The sequence below is a fragment of the Sceloporus occidentalis genome, unplaced genomic scaffold, assembly GCF_023333645.1.
Source record: "Sceloporus occidentalis isolate IW3139 unplaced genomic scaffold, rSceOcc1.0.p SCAF_5, whole genome shotgun sequence".
NCBI lineage: Eukaryota > Metazoa > Chordata > Lepidosauria > Squamata > Phrynosomatidae > Sceloporus > Sceloporus occidentalis.
In genome coordinates, this window is record NW_028316985.1 from 134419138 (window position 1) to 134434076 (window position 14939).

Consider the following 14939-nt stretch of genomic DNA (forward strand, 5'->3'; position numbering starts at 1 on the left):
CACTTCCATCCCATATCCAACTCTCCCCCCCTCAACATACAACACAGTAACAGAGAAGGATACAAACAATCGATCACTGTAACTGTACAGCTAGCAGGAACCCAAACCGTCTTCCTCTGAGATGTCACACAAGTGCGCAGTTGCGCAGACGCCGAGATGTTACTGTCTGTAGGCGGCATCTCTGGGACGGTGCGCAGCTGCGCAGACAAACCCGAGCCCAGAGAGCCGCCCGGCCGAAGCAGCAGCCCTGAACCGCACAGTCCTTGGAGGGAAAAGGGGGCGGGACAGAGGAGGAGGCCAAACTAGCTGGCTTTATGCGCTCCGCTGCCACCGGAACGCCCTCCCTCCGCCTTCCCCCCAGCTGTGGCAAACACTCCTTGGTCCTGGCAGCAGGAGACGCCGAGATGTTACTGTCCGTAGGTGGCATCTCTGGGACGGTGCGCAGCTGCGCAGACAAACCCGAGCCCAGAGAGCCGCCCGGCCGAAGCAGCGGCCCCGAACCGCACAGTCCTTGGAGGGAAAAGGGGGTGGGATGGAGGAGGAGGCCAAACTAGCTGGCTTTATGCGCTCCGCTGCCACCGGAACGCATAAGAGTACCCTATAGAGCAACAGAACTTTGAAAGGGACTATTTTGATACAATAGCAGCTTCAAGTTTTTGGCATGAGACTTCTTTTGCAAATACCTACCTGATTTAAGGTTCATAAAGGGGCTCGACAGACTGCCCCCAAAGGGTGGGCTGGAACCGTCTGTTTTTGCTCCCCACAGCAACCTAACCGTGTGGGCTCCCTCCAGGTTCTTCTTGGTGTGTGTGGCTGCCACCATGAGTGTGCCATTGGCATACTGTCATGTGTCGATGATACAAGCACGGTAGCACGACATGCAGACTCTGTGCCATGCTTGCGTCACCGTGATGGCGCCGCTGCCACGTGCTAGGGCTCAGGAGCCATAATTTTGGCTCCAGGCTGCCGCAAACCGGCAGTCTGTACCAGGCCAAAGAAAACTAGAATTTTCCTTTATGGAATTCTTGATATTATGTTTGGGGAAAAAGTAATAACTAGAAAAGTGGAGGTTTTTTACAATTATTCTGTGCAGTTATTCTTGGGAACTTTCAGCCTGTTGGCCAAATAGAGGTTCCTGTTTGATCCTTGATTTATTGAGCAAGAAAGCATTTCATCTTTGGTTGCTGTCTTTTCCACTTATTAGGCCTGCTGGAGTGTTCCGTCTTTCTTTACGATTCTTTGCTAAATTATTTGCAACTTCTCCTACTATTTGCATTATATTTCCCAGACTTCTAAATATGTAGGAGATGAAACATATGACTTTGCAAAAGGAGTACTTATGGGAAACAGGTGCATTGCCATCCTACCCCTAACAGCTAACAAAAATTTCTTCACTGCTCCTCCTCAACTCTGCAGAGTTGCCTGCTGTTTCTTGTTTCATCCTTTTTATTTTTAAAATAATCTATGATTTATTACTCTTATATAACATATTTTATGTAATCATTTTAAAAAAACCTAAGGTGTTGCTATGGTATTTGTTTTTAATTGCCAAATGCTATTTGGTGCATGATTTCTTTTTCTAGTGATTAAAACATTTAATAATTAGTCTAGTCTTCAAAACACATAGGAATGTTTTGTATTGTGGCATCTTTTGGCTCTACATGTGATGTTCTTATAGTCAATTGCACATGACTGATGTTCTGTTCTAATACAAAGATCCAAATCAGTTTTTAAAAGTTGTGTTTCACTTCTACCCTTATAAATTCTTAAAATAATTTCATATGTGATTATATGTAAACCTATGATTGAAGAAAAATATGGTGTTTTTAACATTAATCAGGCCTGTAGAATTTAGACATTGCAAAAGGATCGTGTAGCATCTATGAGACTGTATGAAAGATGCATTTGAAGAAGTAGACCAAATCTACTAAAGCTTATGCTACAACTTCTTTTGTACGGTTTGTCTTAAAGGTGCTACAAGATCCCTTTGCATTTTAACCAGGTTGTTCAAAGGTGGGGGGATCTTAGTGCTCTAAGATACTTCAAACACTGAAAATCGAATATAGCATATACAGTACAGCCATTAAAACTTGCTTCAGTTCTCTGCTTTCATAGTCATGAACCTATATCAAGGAAATATATTTTATTTTACAGTCATTACTTAGGACTGATGGTTCCTCATTTAACACATGATAATGAATTTGGGGCTGCAGAAATAATTACTGTGGAGTTACTGAACTGAATGTAATAGTTTCCATTTTTCATGAGGAGTGGGAGTTTCTAATTAGGTCTAGTTTTAAAACACATGAACAGACATATACTATTAAAATAGTAGCAGCCAATTAGCATAGATGTAAGTACAATAGGGAACTGAATTCTTCTCTATATTTGTAACTGATGCATATAGAGTCATAGAGCTGAAAGAAACCACAACACAGAATCAAAGCACCCCTGACAGATGGTCACCAGCCTTGTTTTATAAACCTCCAAAGGAGACTCCACCACACTCCAAGGGAGTGTGTTCTACTGCTGAACAGCTCTCACTGTCAGGAAGGTCCTACTAATGTTGAGGTAGAATCTCTTTTCCTGTAGCTTGCATCCATGGTTCCAGGTCCTATTCTCTGGAGCAGCAGAAAACAAGCTTACTCTATCCTCAATATGACACCCCTTCAAATAATTATACAGGGCTATAATATCACCTCTTAACCTTCTCTTCTTCAGGCTAAACATGCTCCCTAGGTCTTGTCTCATAAGGCATGGTTTCCAGACCCTTCACCATTTTGATTGCCCTCGTCTGGATATTCTCCAGCTTGTCAACATTCTTTCTGAACTGTGATGCCCACAACTGGATGCAGTATTCCAGGTGAGGCCTGACCATAGCAGAATAGAGTGGTGCTATTACTTCCTTTGAGGTAGATACTATACTTCTATTGACACTGCCTAGAATCACATTGGCTTTTTTAGATGCTGCATCACACTTTTGACTCATGTTCAACTTGTAGTCTAGTAGGACTCCTAGATACCTTTCACATGTAGGCTTGTTAAACCAGGTGTCCCCTATTCTAAATCTATGCATTGCATTTTTTTCTGCCTAAGTACAGTACTTTACATTTCTTGACTGTTTTCTTTTAAAATAGAGTTTGAGTATTTGGGATGTAGACCTGTTTCTAATTCTCAAGCCAGATAGATGTTCATGTAATAATCACTCTGTAGCATACATGAATGAATAAAGGATTCTTATACATTTACTCCTTATGACTATGCATAATAAATTTATGCCTATATCTATATAGTTTTACGAACTCATTTTGGAAATAAAACTTTTTTTCAAGGATTCCTTAAAAGGTTACATTGGCCTGAAAACAGATGGGCCAACAGTGTCAACTTTGGGTCGATCTGGGGGTGTGGTGTTCAGATGACACATGCCCCTGGATTGGGTTGAAGCTGCTCCACAGCTGCCTAGAGCAGCCCAAACCAGGCCACATAAAGAGTACAAAAAAAAAGGCACTCTTTGTTGGCAGTCTGTTGTGGACCATGGTGGCTGCTGGCCTCAGAACCATGGCAGCTGGTTGCTGCAGTCCTGTGCCACTTGGAACATTTCTGGCTGGAGCAGCCAGAGGCTGCTCCAAGCCACCCATCTGCTTCATGCCTTAGGTAGAAACCATTTTAGGAGATTATCACACTTAATTTTTCACCTGATCTGGCCATGGGCTGGGAACGGGCTTGAATGGGTGAAAACAGGTGTTATCACACAGCAAAACACTGCTGATGCCACCAGGAGACTACAAGCCATCCCCTAGCTGCACTTAGCCTTCTAATTTTGAAGTACGGAAGCTTTCCATCCTTGCAAAATTGGTGGGCTAGCATGGCTGGGAGATGGCTTGTAGTCTCCCAGCAGCATTGGCAGCGTTCTGCTGTGCAGTAACACCCATTTTCACCCATTCAAGGCCATTCCCATCCCATGCCTAGATCGGGTGAAAAATGAAATGCAATAATCTCCAAAGTCTGTTACAGTAGAAGAAATAATATAAGAGCTTATTGCTGCAGATTTATAGGAAGAGAAGTAAGTAAGCTCTTAAAAATAAAAAAGGAAGCCTCTGAAGAAGGAATAATATTCTGAAAATGTGTTGGATTCAATAAATGATTTAAACTGGTTTTTTTGAGGAGGGGATGTCAAGGGCCTTTTTGTTTTGTTGGTTTTATAATTTATATATAAACCAAGGATCAGACATGCAGGCATGTTGTGGGAAGCAGGAATCTTTAAATGTATTTGTATCCAAGGTTGTATTTGTGGATCTTCATTATTAATAAAATCTTAAACATTAACATTAATCATTTGTGTGTGTAAAAATTCTAAAATAAAATTTTGGTTTATTTAGAACAGTAAAGTAAAAAAAGAAAGAAAATATTATGTGTTTGGGCATTTAAGCATGGCACAAGAATCCAACATAATAAGACAAGAATCATTGCTTAGATGCTGAAAGGAAAGTTTTTTTGTTTTCAAACCTGAATATATTGGAGGAAAACTATATCAAAAGGCTTGTCATTAAACAGATATTTCTTCCTTTAGAAAAACCCAGTAGTGTTTTGTGTGTGTGTGTGTGTGTGGATGTGTGTGTGGATGTGAAAAATACTCATTAATGATTGTTCGTTTGATGGAAAAAACTAAAACTAAAATAAGATGTGTTTATGCTTACTATTCTCCCCATCAAGGAAAGAGAGTACAGCCACAAGATTCTTTACACTTTGGGACATTATTATGATATGATTTCTGTGCAGAAATGTTGAAAGAAAACTACCCATTGTTAAAAGTGCTTGTGGTTTTCCTTCAAGAGAATGAGAACCACTGCTTTGTTTAATTTGATAAATCTCTCAGTATTGTCAAAAAGGATTTAAAAAGTATGGTAACAAAGAAAAAAGGGAAAGCACATAGGATTATGAAAATGGCCTATGTATTTACATTAATATAAAATCGTCATATTTTCAAAATTACATGGTCTTAAACTGATATGAAATACACATTCATGTCTTGCTAAAGTAGCAGGATCTTTTGACCTCTACCCCAAAGTGTAGAATAAAAACCAAAGTTTGTGTTGTAGTACATTGTGTCAGATTTTGCTTTTTATGGACCCTGTAAATTGGGATGCAGTGGCTTAGCAGTTATGGCACCAACTCTGATGACTGGAAGGTGGGCAGATCAGCAGTTCAAGACCCAAGCACCATATGATGGAATAAACTCCCATCACCAGTCCCAGGTTCTGGCTGCATAGCAGTTCGAAAGCATGTAAAAGTTCAAGTAGATACAGTAGTCCCTTCCCTTACATGGGGGATCTGTTACAGACCCCCTCACATAAGGAAAATACCATATAAGCTCAAGCCCCATTAAAGCCAATGGGGCTCGTGCTCACAGGGGCGTGGTGGGGTGAAGGGGACATGTATGGGCGGCCTGCATGATTGTGCTTTGCCAGCCGATGCACTGCACAGGCAGTGCATTGAACCTGTGATTGTGACCAGTTATACAGGCATCCAGTGGAATGTCATCTTGGTGGGAAAAGGGCGGTAATTGGAGGTCACTGGTGGTTTGTTTGTGCAATGGTGTACATGCACAGTGGGTAGGCAACAAAAACAAACAAAAAACAACCTGCACAACATGGCTTGGTGTCATATGGTGCTGACAGCCCATGGGTGTTCACCCTGCCTTGGGAGCAGGTGGTGTGGACAGTGGGGTTTCAATATGCTTTCAGAAAACCCAGCATCAAGACACTTTTTCCTGTCTGTCTGCTTTGGCCCAGTGACTTTCTCCCCTCCTGAGATTCTTTGAAAACTGTATAATTTTTGAAGATGTCTGATGTTAGGGAGAAAATTGATAGAATCACTTTTTGTTCTTTGGGGGAATTAATAATTTAACAACACACATCCCTACTCTAATTTCCCAGGAAAAAGAATTGTTTAAAAATACAGTGGGCTCTTGTTATCTGTGGGCTGGCCTTCCACAGATCTGAGTTTCCACAGACACCAAGCTCAGTTGTTTTTAATGGAGGCTTGTGCACAAGGCTGCTGCAGTGACTACACAAATACCATACCACCATAGTAAACAATTGGATTTGAGGTCCCACATTTTTTGTTTGCTGGGGGGGGGGTGGAGTCCAGAATGGATCCTCCATAGATAAGAAGGGCCAACTGTAATGTTAAAAAAAATAACATATAGATAAAATACTAATATAGTCTTTCACACACATATATAAATACATATATTTTTGTACTTCCTCATACTGAGATTCTTGTCCAGAGTTTGTAATTCACATGCCCTGGCTTATGCATTTCATTAAAAATGGGAACATGCAGCTTGTAGTTCTCATCTCTACAGTATACCCCTGTTTGTTAGGCCTTTTTTCTTACAGGATGCTTTCTTGCATTATTTTACTTCAGTTTTGCAAGTTTGTCAGAAGGTGTGTTTTAATGTTTTTATGCAGTATCTTTTCATTCAGGGATAGGAATTGCATAATACTTCTCTTTTTGTTGAATTTCAGTGCACAGCATAGTTCACTATTGGCTATGCTCACTAGAGTTGCTCTGATTTGCAGACCAATAACACTAAAGATAGACAGAAGCATCTCTAGCTCTAACCAACATATGTCAATAGATATGGAAAACAAAACAATGGCCAACAGATTGGAAACGGTCAATATACATCTCCATCCACAAAAAAGAGACAAGACACTGCAGCAACTATAGAACCATAACACAAATCTACCATGCAAGCAAAATCATGTTAAAAATTCTGTAACATAGGCTCCAACCATACATGGAGAGAGAAATCCCAGAGTTCCAAGCAGGGTTCAGGAAAGGGAGAGACACCAGGGATCCCATTGCAAATATATGATGGCTAATGGAGCATAGCAGGGAGTTTGAAAAGAAAATCAGCATGTGCTTTTTGGACTATAGCAAAGCCTTTGACTGCATAGATCATGAAAGGCTATGGAATGTCTTTAAATACATGGGAGTGCCAACACATCTGATAGTCCTAATGAGGAATCTGTACTCAGGAGAAGAGGCAGAACACAGAGAAACAGAATGGTTCCCAAGTGGCAAAGGGATCAGATAAGGCTGCATCCTTTCACTCTATCTGTTTACTCTGTATGCAGAACATATTACAAGAAAAGCACGCTTGGACACAGAAGAAGGAGGAGTAAATAATAAATAAAACTTTAATTTATATCCTGCTTTTTGTTACCACAATCAACGTGGCGTACAACCTTTAAAAAATACAATATATACAATTTCCCCTCCCTTAAAAAAGGTTTAAACAATTCTATCCATTAAAATTACAGACGATAAAATCTATAAACAATAATACAATAATAAAATAATGGTGGGCAGAGTCTTCACTTATATATGTCTGTGGGGGGGGGGGGAGCTTTACGTGGCCAGTTCTATTCCAGGAAGTCTTGCCAGAAGAGATCCATCTTGACAGCTTTCTTGAAACTCTCTAGGTTGGTAATTTGATGGATCTCGTCCAACAGGCCATTCCATAAAGTGGGAGCGATTGTGGAAAAAGTCCCCTGGGAGGTCGCCATCAATCTGGTCTTTGTGGACTGCAACAAATTCCTCCCAGAGGATCTGAGTGTACAGCGCGGATTATACGGAAGGAGGTGATCCCTTAAGTAGGTTGGGCCCAAGCCATAGAGGGCTTTAAAGGTAATGACCAACACCTTGTACTGTGCTCAGAAACAAATAGGCAGCCAGTGGAGTGATTTCAATATTGGTGTAATATGGTCACTCCTAGTTGTTCCTGTAATCAATCTGGCTGCCATATTCTGTACCAGTTGAAGTTTTCAGACTAGGCACAAGGGTAGCCCCATGTAGAGTGCTTTGCAAAAATCAAGTCTTGAGGTTACCAGTGCATGTACTACAGTTTTGAGGTCAGGAAAGGCTCCAGGAAAGGGCACAGCTGATGTATCAGTCGGAGCTGATAACAGGCACTCTTGACCATTGCATTCACCTGATTTCTCATCTGAAGTGATGAGTCGAGAAGCACCCCTAAGATGCGAACACAGTCCTTTGAGGGGAGTGCGAACCCCTCTAGTACTGGGGAACATGTCAGCAATTAGAGATACATTTCACTCTTAGATTTCTCTATGGGTAGAAAATGAAAGAAATGTTGTGGTGATGAAATAAATGAAAGGGTGACAGCTTCAGATTCCAATCCCAGTGGGTGTTTGATAATTCCAGCATTTCTGAAGTAATATATTGCAATACTTTTTCTTGAAATTAGCTCTTTGCTGTCCCACAAGAAGGAAATTTTAAGTTGTGTTTTTTGTTTGTTTTGGAGGGGGGACTCTATGGAGGATACTTGCAGAGTCAGGAATGGGAGGAAGAAGATTGTTCAAGGGTCACATGGATATATTTTGAATTTTGCTATTTGCTAGTTATATTGATAATCAAAAAATTTGAGGACCACGGCAGCATCCTGTTTTAGCGAAAGCAATAGCAGCTTCATTTATATACTGCTTCATACCATACTAAGCAGTGTCTAAATGGTTTAAAACTGTAAGCTAATTGCCCCAACAAGCTGGGTACTTGGAAGAATGCTAGACTGTTACCCTGTGCTGGGATTGAACTCACAATCTTGTGGTTTGTGAGTGAGTAGTACTGACATTTAATCACTACACCACCAGGGCTCTTTAAGAGCAGGCCATGCTGCAGTCCCCGGTGAATTGCAGGACAATCTGGGCTGGAGCGGCCTCTGGCCACTCCTTTTGGCCCATCTCCTTTGCCTCAGTGGTAACCTCCTCCTTTTCTACAATGCTTCTCAGCACCTGAGGAATTCTCCTGAATTCCATTTCATTTTGCTTATTTTATTTATTTGATCACATCTTCCTTTCAGAATTGGAACTGAGGGCAGTTCACAACAAGAGTAAACACATAAGTTAATATGCTAAAATTTAGTGAAATAATTTATAATATCAAAACATGATTAAATTAGAAAGCAATCTGAAGTGTGTCTATTAAAAACAAATAGCACTTGCTATTAAAAATCTCTTGTTCAACAGCCAAATGTATGTCTAAATAAAAAGAAGAAGAAGAAGAAGAAGAAGAAGAAGAAGAAGAAGAAGAAGAAGAAGAGACAGCAAGTGGGAGAGACTGACGACTTTTCCTTGGAAGAGGATTCCAAAGACTCAGCAGCCATTGGCCCTGTCTTATCCTCACCAAATGTGCCTCTGAGTTCAGTGCAATTGAAGTGCCTGGCCTCATATCTCACAGCCCAGGCAGATATGTAGAGTAGGGTAAGGTAGGGTAAGCTAAGATATGCTATTTCAAATAACCTGGACCTTCGCCATTCAGGGCCTGCAAACCGTGCCCAGAAATAGACTGGCAGACAAGGAAGCTGTTGTGGCAAAGAATTTGCATCCTAGTAGTACCAGGCCCTGGTCATCCATGAGTTTGCAGCCTCTGTTTAAAAAACTCCAAAGAAGGTTTTTATTTTTCAATTTTCAAACTTTCCATTTTCATGTGGTGAGGAAACTTGATGGATTGTTGCTAGAAGGCAATTTTAAAAGGATATTTTAAAAGCATATATGTTTGGATATGTGTTACTTTGAATTGTAGTAACTGAGAGGAACCTTCCATTTTTTTGGTATTGCCTCATATGAAATACTGTATTTTCTGGCATATAAGACTACTTTTTAACCCAGGAAAATCTTCTCAAAAGTCAGGGGTCGTCTTATACGCCGGGTGTCATCTTATACGCAGGTGCTGAAACTTCCGAGCCAGACTGGAGAATCTGCAGTCACCGCATATAGTGGGGGGAGCTCAAAAACAGCCGTGGACGCATCCCCGCTGTATGCGGCAATCGTATGAAAGCAGCTACCACTTTGATAGTCTTGGAGATAGGGAGGGCTGGGCAGGCAGGGAGAGCTGACCAGTCCAAGCAGGCTTTGTATACAACAAGGTTTCCTGCTAAGTACCTGCATGGCATAAGCATTTGAATTAAAATTACCATATTGAAATCAAATCTGATGGTTTTTTAAAAAAAATTATTTGGTGTGCATTGGAAGAGGGGTAGTCTTATACGGCGAGTATATCCCAAACTCTATATTTTAACTGGAAAAGTTTGGGGGTTGTCTTATACACCTAGTCGTCTTATTCACCCAGTCATCTTATACGCCGGAAAATACGGTATTTCATATCAGCTCAGCCAGAAAGCATTACATTGTAAAATTCTAATCTAATGTTTAACTATTGTAAACCAATTAAAGAGCAGTGATGTGGCTAAATATTTTTGTTTCACTTTCCCATAAAACAAATGCAATTCAGATATGATATTGCAGCAAAAGTCTGATACACTGTATGGTAGGGATTGCATTTAAAAGCTAAATGCCAAATTTCACAGTTAATGATAATCTGCTCCAAACTTCCATATATAGTGGGCTGCCAATATCTGTGGGCTTGCCATCCATGGATTTAAACATCAGCGGACAGCAAGCCCCCTTGCTTACAATAGGTGTACGTGTATGTGCACATGTTTGCATTAGCAACTGCATGCGTGTCATGCCCACCATTAAGAACAACTGGACTTGAGGTCCCCCAATTTCCTTATCCGCGGGTGCTGGTGGTCTAGAATAGCTCCCTCGTGGATTTGAAGGATGGACAGTTAGTTTAGTTGAGAATACAAATGATGAATTCTATGGATCCCTCGTTAAAAGCACTTTTATTTTGTACCCTTCATGCAGAAAGGAGTCTTTGGATTTGTATCCTTTAAATTTAAAACGGGGGAGGAAAAAGCTAGAGAAGAGGCATATTATAGCAGGGTCACGGGGAACTGGGTATGGGACAAATTTTAGTGGCCTGGAGTCCTCCAGATACCTCATGAACTGCCAGAAAACTAATAACATACGAAGCCCTAAGTGACTCAGGTTCAAGCTATCTTGCAGACTGAATGACCCTGGCCTGGCCCTGAGATTATCGGTAGAGGCCCTTCACTCAGTCCACCGATGTCACAAGTATGGTTAGTCAGAATGCAAGGTAGTGCCTGTAGGCTCTGCATACGCCTTCTCAGGGAGGAAAAATGTCCCACTCCTTTTATCCTTCGATCAGCAATCAAAACACTTTTATTTCAATAGACTTAAAAGGGAAATCTTTATATATCAAGATGACCAAACTCATAAAACCTATTACTGCAGTATATCAATTTTCAGTAAGCTGAAAGTTTCTTCTAAATATTAACACAGAGCAGTAGTTCCAAAACTGGATCCAGATTTAGTGGATCCAGACTTAGTAATATTTGGATTGAATTGGATCCAGACTTAGTAATATTTAGAGTAGACCTATTGAAATCATTACTGAGTTAAATCGCATTATTGTTAGTGAATCTGCTCCATGAATGAATCTAAGGATGACAAAGGCTGCATTTGCACTTTCGAAATAATTCAGTTTGACATTGGTTTTACTGCCATGTTGTTCCTGTAGTTGTGTGCCTCCAAGTCATTTTTTACTTATCTCAATCCTAAGGAGAATTTATCATAGGGTTTTCTTGGCAAGTTTCTTCAGAGTGGGTTTGCCATTGCCATCATGTGAGGCTGAGAGAGTGTGACTTGCCCAAGGTCACCCAGTGGGTTTTCATGCTGAAATGATGACACAAACTCTGATATCCAGAGTCATAGTCCAACACTCAAACCACTGTACCATGCTGGCTCTCATGGCTCCATCCTGTAGAACCCTGGAATTTGTAGTTTATTGTGGTACCAGAATGTTCTGTCAGGGAAGGCAAAATGTTTCACAAAACTATAGTTCTCAGAATTCCATCACATTAAGCCATGATGGTTAAAGTTGTGTCAATCTGGATTATTTCTGCAATGCGGATGCAGCTGTAGTTTGTATCCAGCCTATCATTTATAAGAGCCTTTCTTATTTTGCTTTCTCCAGCAAAATGACGGATAATGATGATCTGAAAAATTTGTTATCTGAAAAGCAAACTTACAAAAAATCAGGAAGTTGTACAAAGAAGGCCCATACAAGTTTGATGGTCATGATCTCGTGTGGAGAATGCTATTAGGTCTTTAGTTATACCGTTTAGAATATCTTCTCACATGGTTTGTATATTAGGAATTTCCATGCTAGCTGCTGCCAAACATATTAGAAAGGAGGGAACCTCATAACATGCTGACCATTTCTGTTTGGAAACGTGAAATGTTAAGGCTGGATGAAAGACTCTCAAATCAGGTACTTATGCTTTGTGGATTTGCTACTTGTTGCTTTTTTCTTCACTAGCAAAGATTTTTTTCTGTTCCCTGCAATTAGTATACTCATATGATAATTATATCTTTTTCTTGTTTGTGTTTCTTTTTTTGCTGCGTGCCCTTTGCAGGAAGTTGAGGTTTGTATATTCCTTATGTATTTCTAGGCCTTTTTCCCTGCATGTATTTGTACTGCTTTCTGAATACTAAATGTACACTTTCTTTTTCTGCTACAGGATGATTATTTTCGCACATGGAGCCCACCTAGACCCTTTGATCAAGGTAAGACATTATTCTCATATAACCAGAAAAAAAGGAGCTGTCATTACTATAAGTTGCTATGCATAATAAAGAATGAAAAGCTCTTAATGTCATTTTTGTCCTCATTGCTTGGCTAAAAAGCGACATACACTCATCCCTCCACATTTACAGCTTTGACTTTTGAGGATTTGATTATTCATGGATTTTATTAATATGTTCTCTCTAAGAATATATAAGTCCTCCAGCACAAATCTATTGTCAACTTTAACCAAAAGCCACACTGAATGATCTAAAGAGTCATAGAGAGAACTAGGCATTTATAGCTCCTCCAGAGCATTAAGTGTCTGCCAGATGTTGGCCACAGAGTTGCACCGGAGGATCTAGAAATTTCTAGAGTGGTATTCTCTCAGGTAAAAACATAGTATTATTGTTATTTGCAGTTTTTCCACATTCACGGGGGTCCTGTGCCACTAACTCTAGCAGATGTGGAGGAATGTGGGTATTCATAATAAGTTCGTAGGTATCTCTCCCTATACCCTATAACCTTACAGAGCAAATTAGAACATCTTTACATTTATAAATATAATTCCTGGTAACATCAGATTTTAAGTGTAATGAGTTGAAAATTGAATTTCAAAACATCTCATTTCCTTTAGTGCTCATTAAACAGCTGCATCGGTGAAGGTAATTGTTATGATTATCAATGAATTTAGCTATGGATCATTGATTTATTTTTTAAGTTGATAGCCAGTATAAATTGGGGATGAACCAGAGAAGAATAATGGCACGGGACTTTGCTGTTGCTGAGTATTTCCCATTCTAGACTGTGATTCCCTAACATCTTCTCAGCTGCAGCTTGCAATTGGAAAGAAGCTTTACCACATGAGATTATTTTGGTTTAAATGCCTCCTCTTTTATCGCACATCATTTCCACACCGATTTGGAAAAGCTTTCGATTCTTCAAAATCGGTGGCCTTAGCATGGATGGTGAATGGCTTGGGGACTCCTGATGGCATTGCCGGCATTCTCCTGTGTGGTAACACCCATTCTTGCCTGTTCCGTGCCGATCCTAGCCCATGCTCAGATTGGTCAGGAGTTGACATGTGATAAATTTATTAGTTTCAATCTGGCCCAGGCCACCACTTCATATCAGCTATTTATTTATCTTAAACCGACATGGCCAAAACACACTGCAGAAATAATCCAGTTTGAGATCACTTTAACTGTCCTGGCTCAATGCTAGTGAATTCTGTGAACTGTAGTTTTGTGATACATCTAGCCTTCTCTGCCAGAGAGTTCTGGTGCCACAATAAACTGTGATTCCCAGATTACCTAGCACTGAGCCAGGGCAGTTAGAGCTGTCTTAGATTTATTCCTGCAATGTGTTTTGGACCTACATGTACAGATATAAACCCATGTCTGGGTTAGGGAATAATCTTAGAAGTCTACTTTTATTTATTATTCATTTCCCCACACACCAACATGAATATACTGGAAAAACACAAGGAACACAAGACATATTTGAAGGATGTGCATGAATTTCTATTCATACATACAAACATGCTTCTAGAAAACTGCCATCTGCACATTTTGTCCTTCATATCTGTAAGGAAAAGATGGATGAATTCTCACTCACTCACTCACTCACTCACTCACTCACTCACTCACTCACTCACTCACTCACTCACATACAGCAGGTCCAGAAAATCTGTGACAGATGAGGATAGAAGAAGAAAATTAATAAAGATAGCTGCTCAGGATTAAGGAAAGGAATATCAGTGACTATGCTATATTTTTCCTTCATGTCTAAATCATAGTCTTGCTGGTTGGCTCAAGTTTCAGTACTTTCTTCCAACAGCTCTCTTTCTTTCCTTCTTTCTTTTTCTTTCTTTCCTTTCCTTTCCTTTCCTTTCCTTTCCTTTCCTTTCCTTTTCTTTTCTTTTTTGGCTGTTTGAGTCACTGATTCTGGCAAATACAATCACAATCTTTTCCATAATAAATAGATTTTATAAGATGATAGACTAAAATGTTTGGGGGCAGGCTTGTATCACATGTGAATAATTTTGTGTTGTTGCTATAATTAAGCTCTTCTTACATTTGCCTTAAACCTTTTCTAGAACAATAAACCTTTTTGAAATATATAAGGCAGTAGTTTGTCTCATGAAATTTCTTGCTCTTATACGATTTGTGATTTGCTACAGAGGTTCACCCTTACTATGGAGTTGTTAGCTTTATGAAAACTTAACAATTCCATTTGTATTTTCATTAAGTCACAGTAATGGAAGCAAAGTGTTTTCAATTAAAAAAGAAAACACCAATAAAGGTTCACTTCTCCAACTTCTAAGTAACATTGGATTTGCTGGATTTAAATATGTTGCGGTATATTACTTTGCACCATTTCTTTAAAGAGCGCAAGCATCAGACTAGTGTATTTTAGCTTGA

The 14939-nt window shown here is 39.9% G+C and overlaps 1 protein-coding gene across 4 annotated transcripts in view; it reads left to right on the forward strand.

Moving 5' to 3' along the window:
- SPOCK3 (SPARC (osteonectin), cwcv and kazal like domains proteoglycan 3) overlaps window positions 1–14939 on the forward strand; it is a 182470-nt gene that overhangs the window by 70399 nt on the left and 97132 nt on the right. For 3 of the 4 annotated variants that reach the window (XM_089525545.1, XM_089525546.1, XM_089525547.1), the window contains one exon: window positions 12473–12518. The exons of the other annotated variant lie outside the window; for it this stretch is intronic. In XM_089525545.1, the coding sequence (XP_089381671.1) occupies window positions 12473–12518 (46 nt within the window). Of the gene's footprint in view, window positions 1–12472; window positions 12519–14939 lie in introns of those variants that run through there. 4 annotated transcript variants of the gene reach the window in all.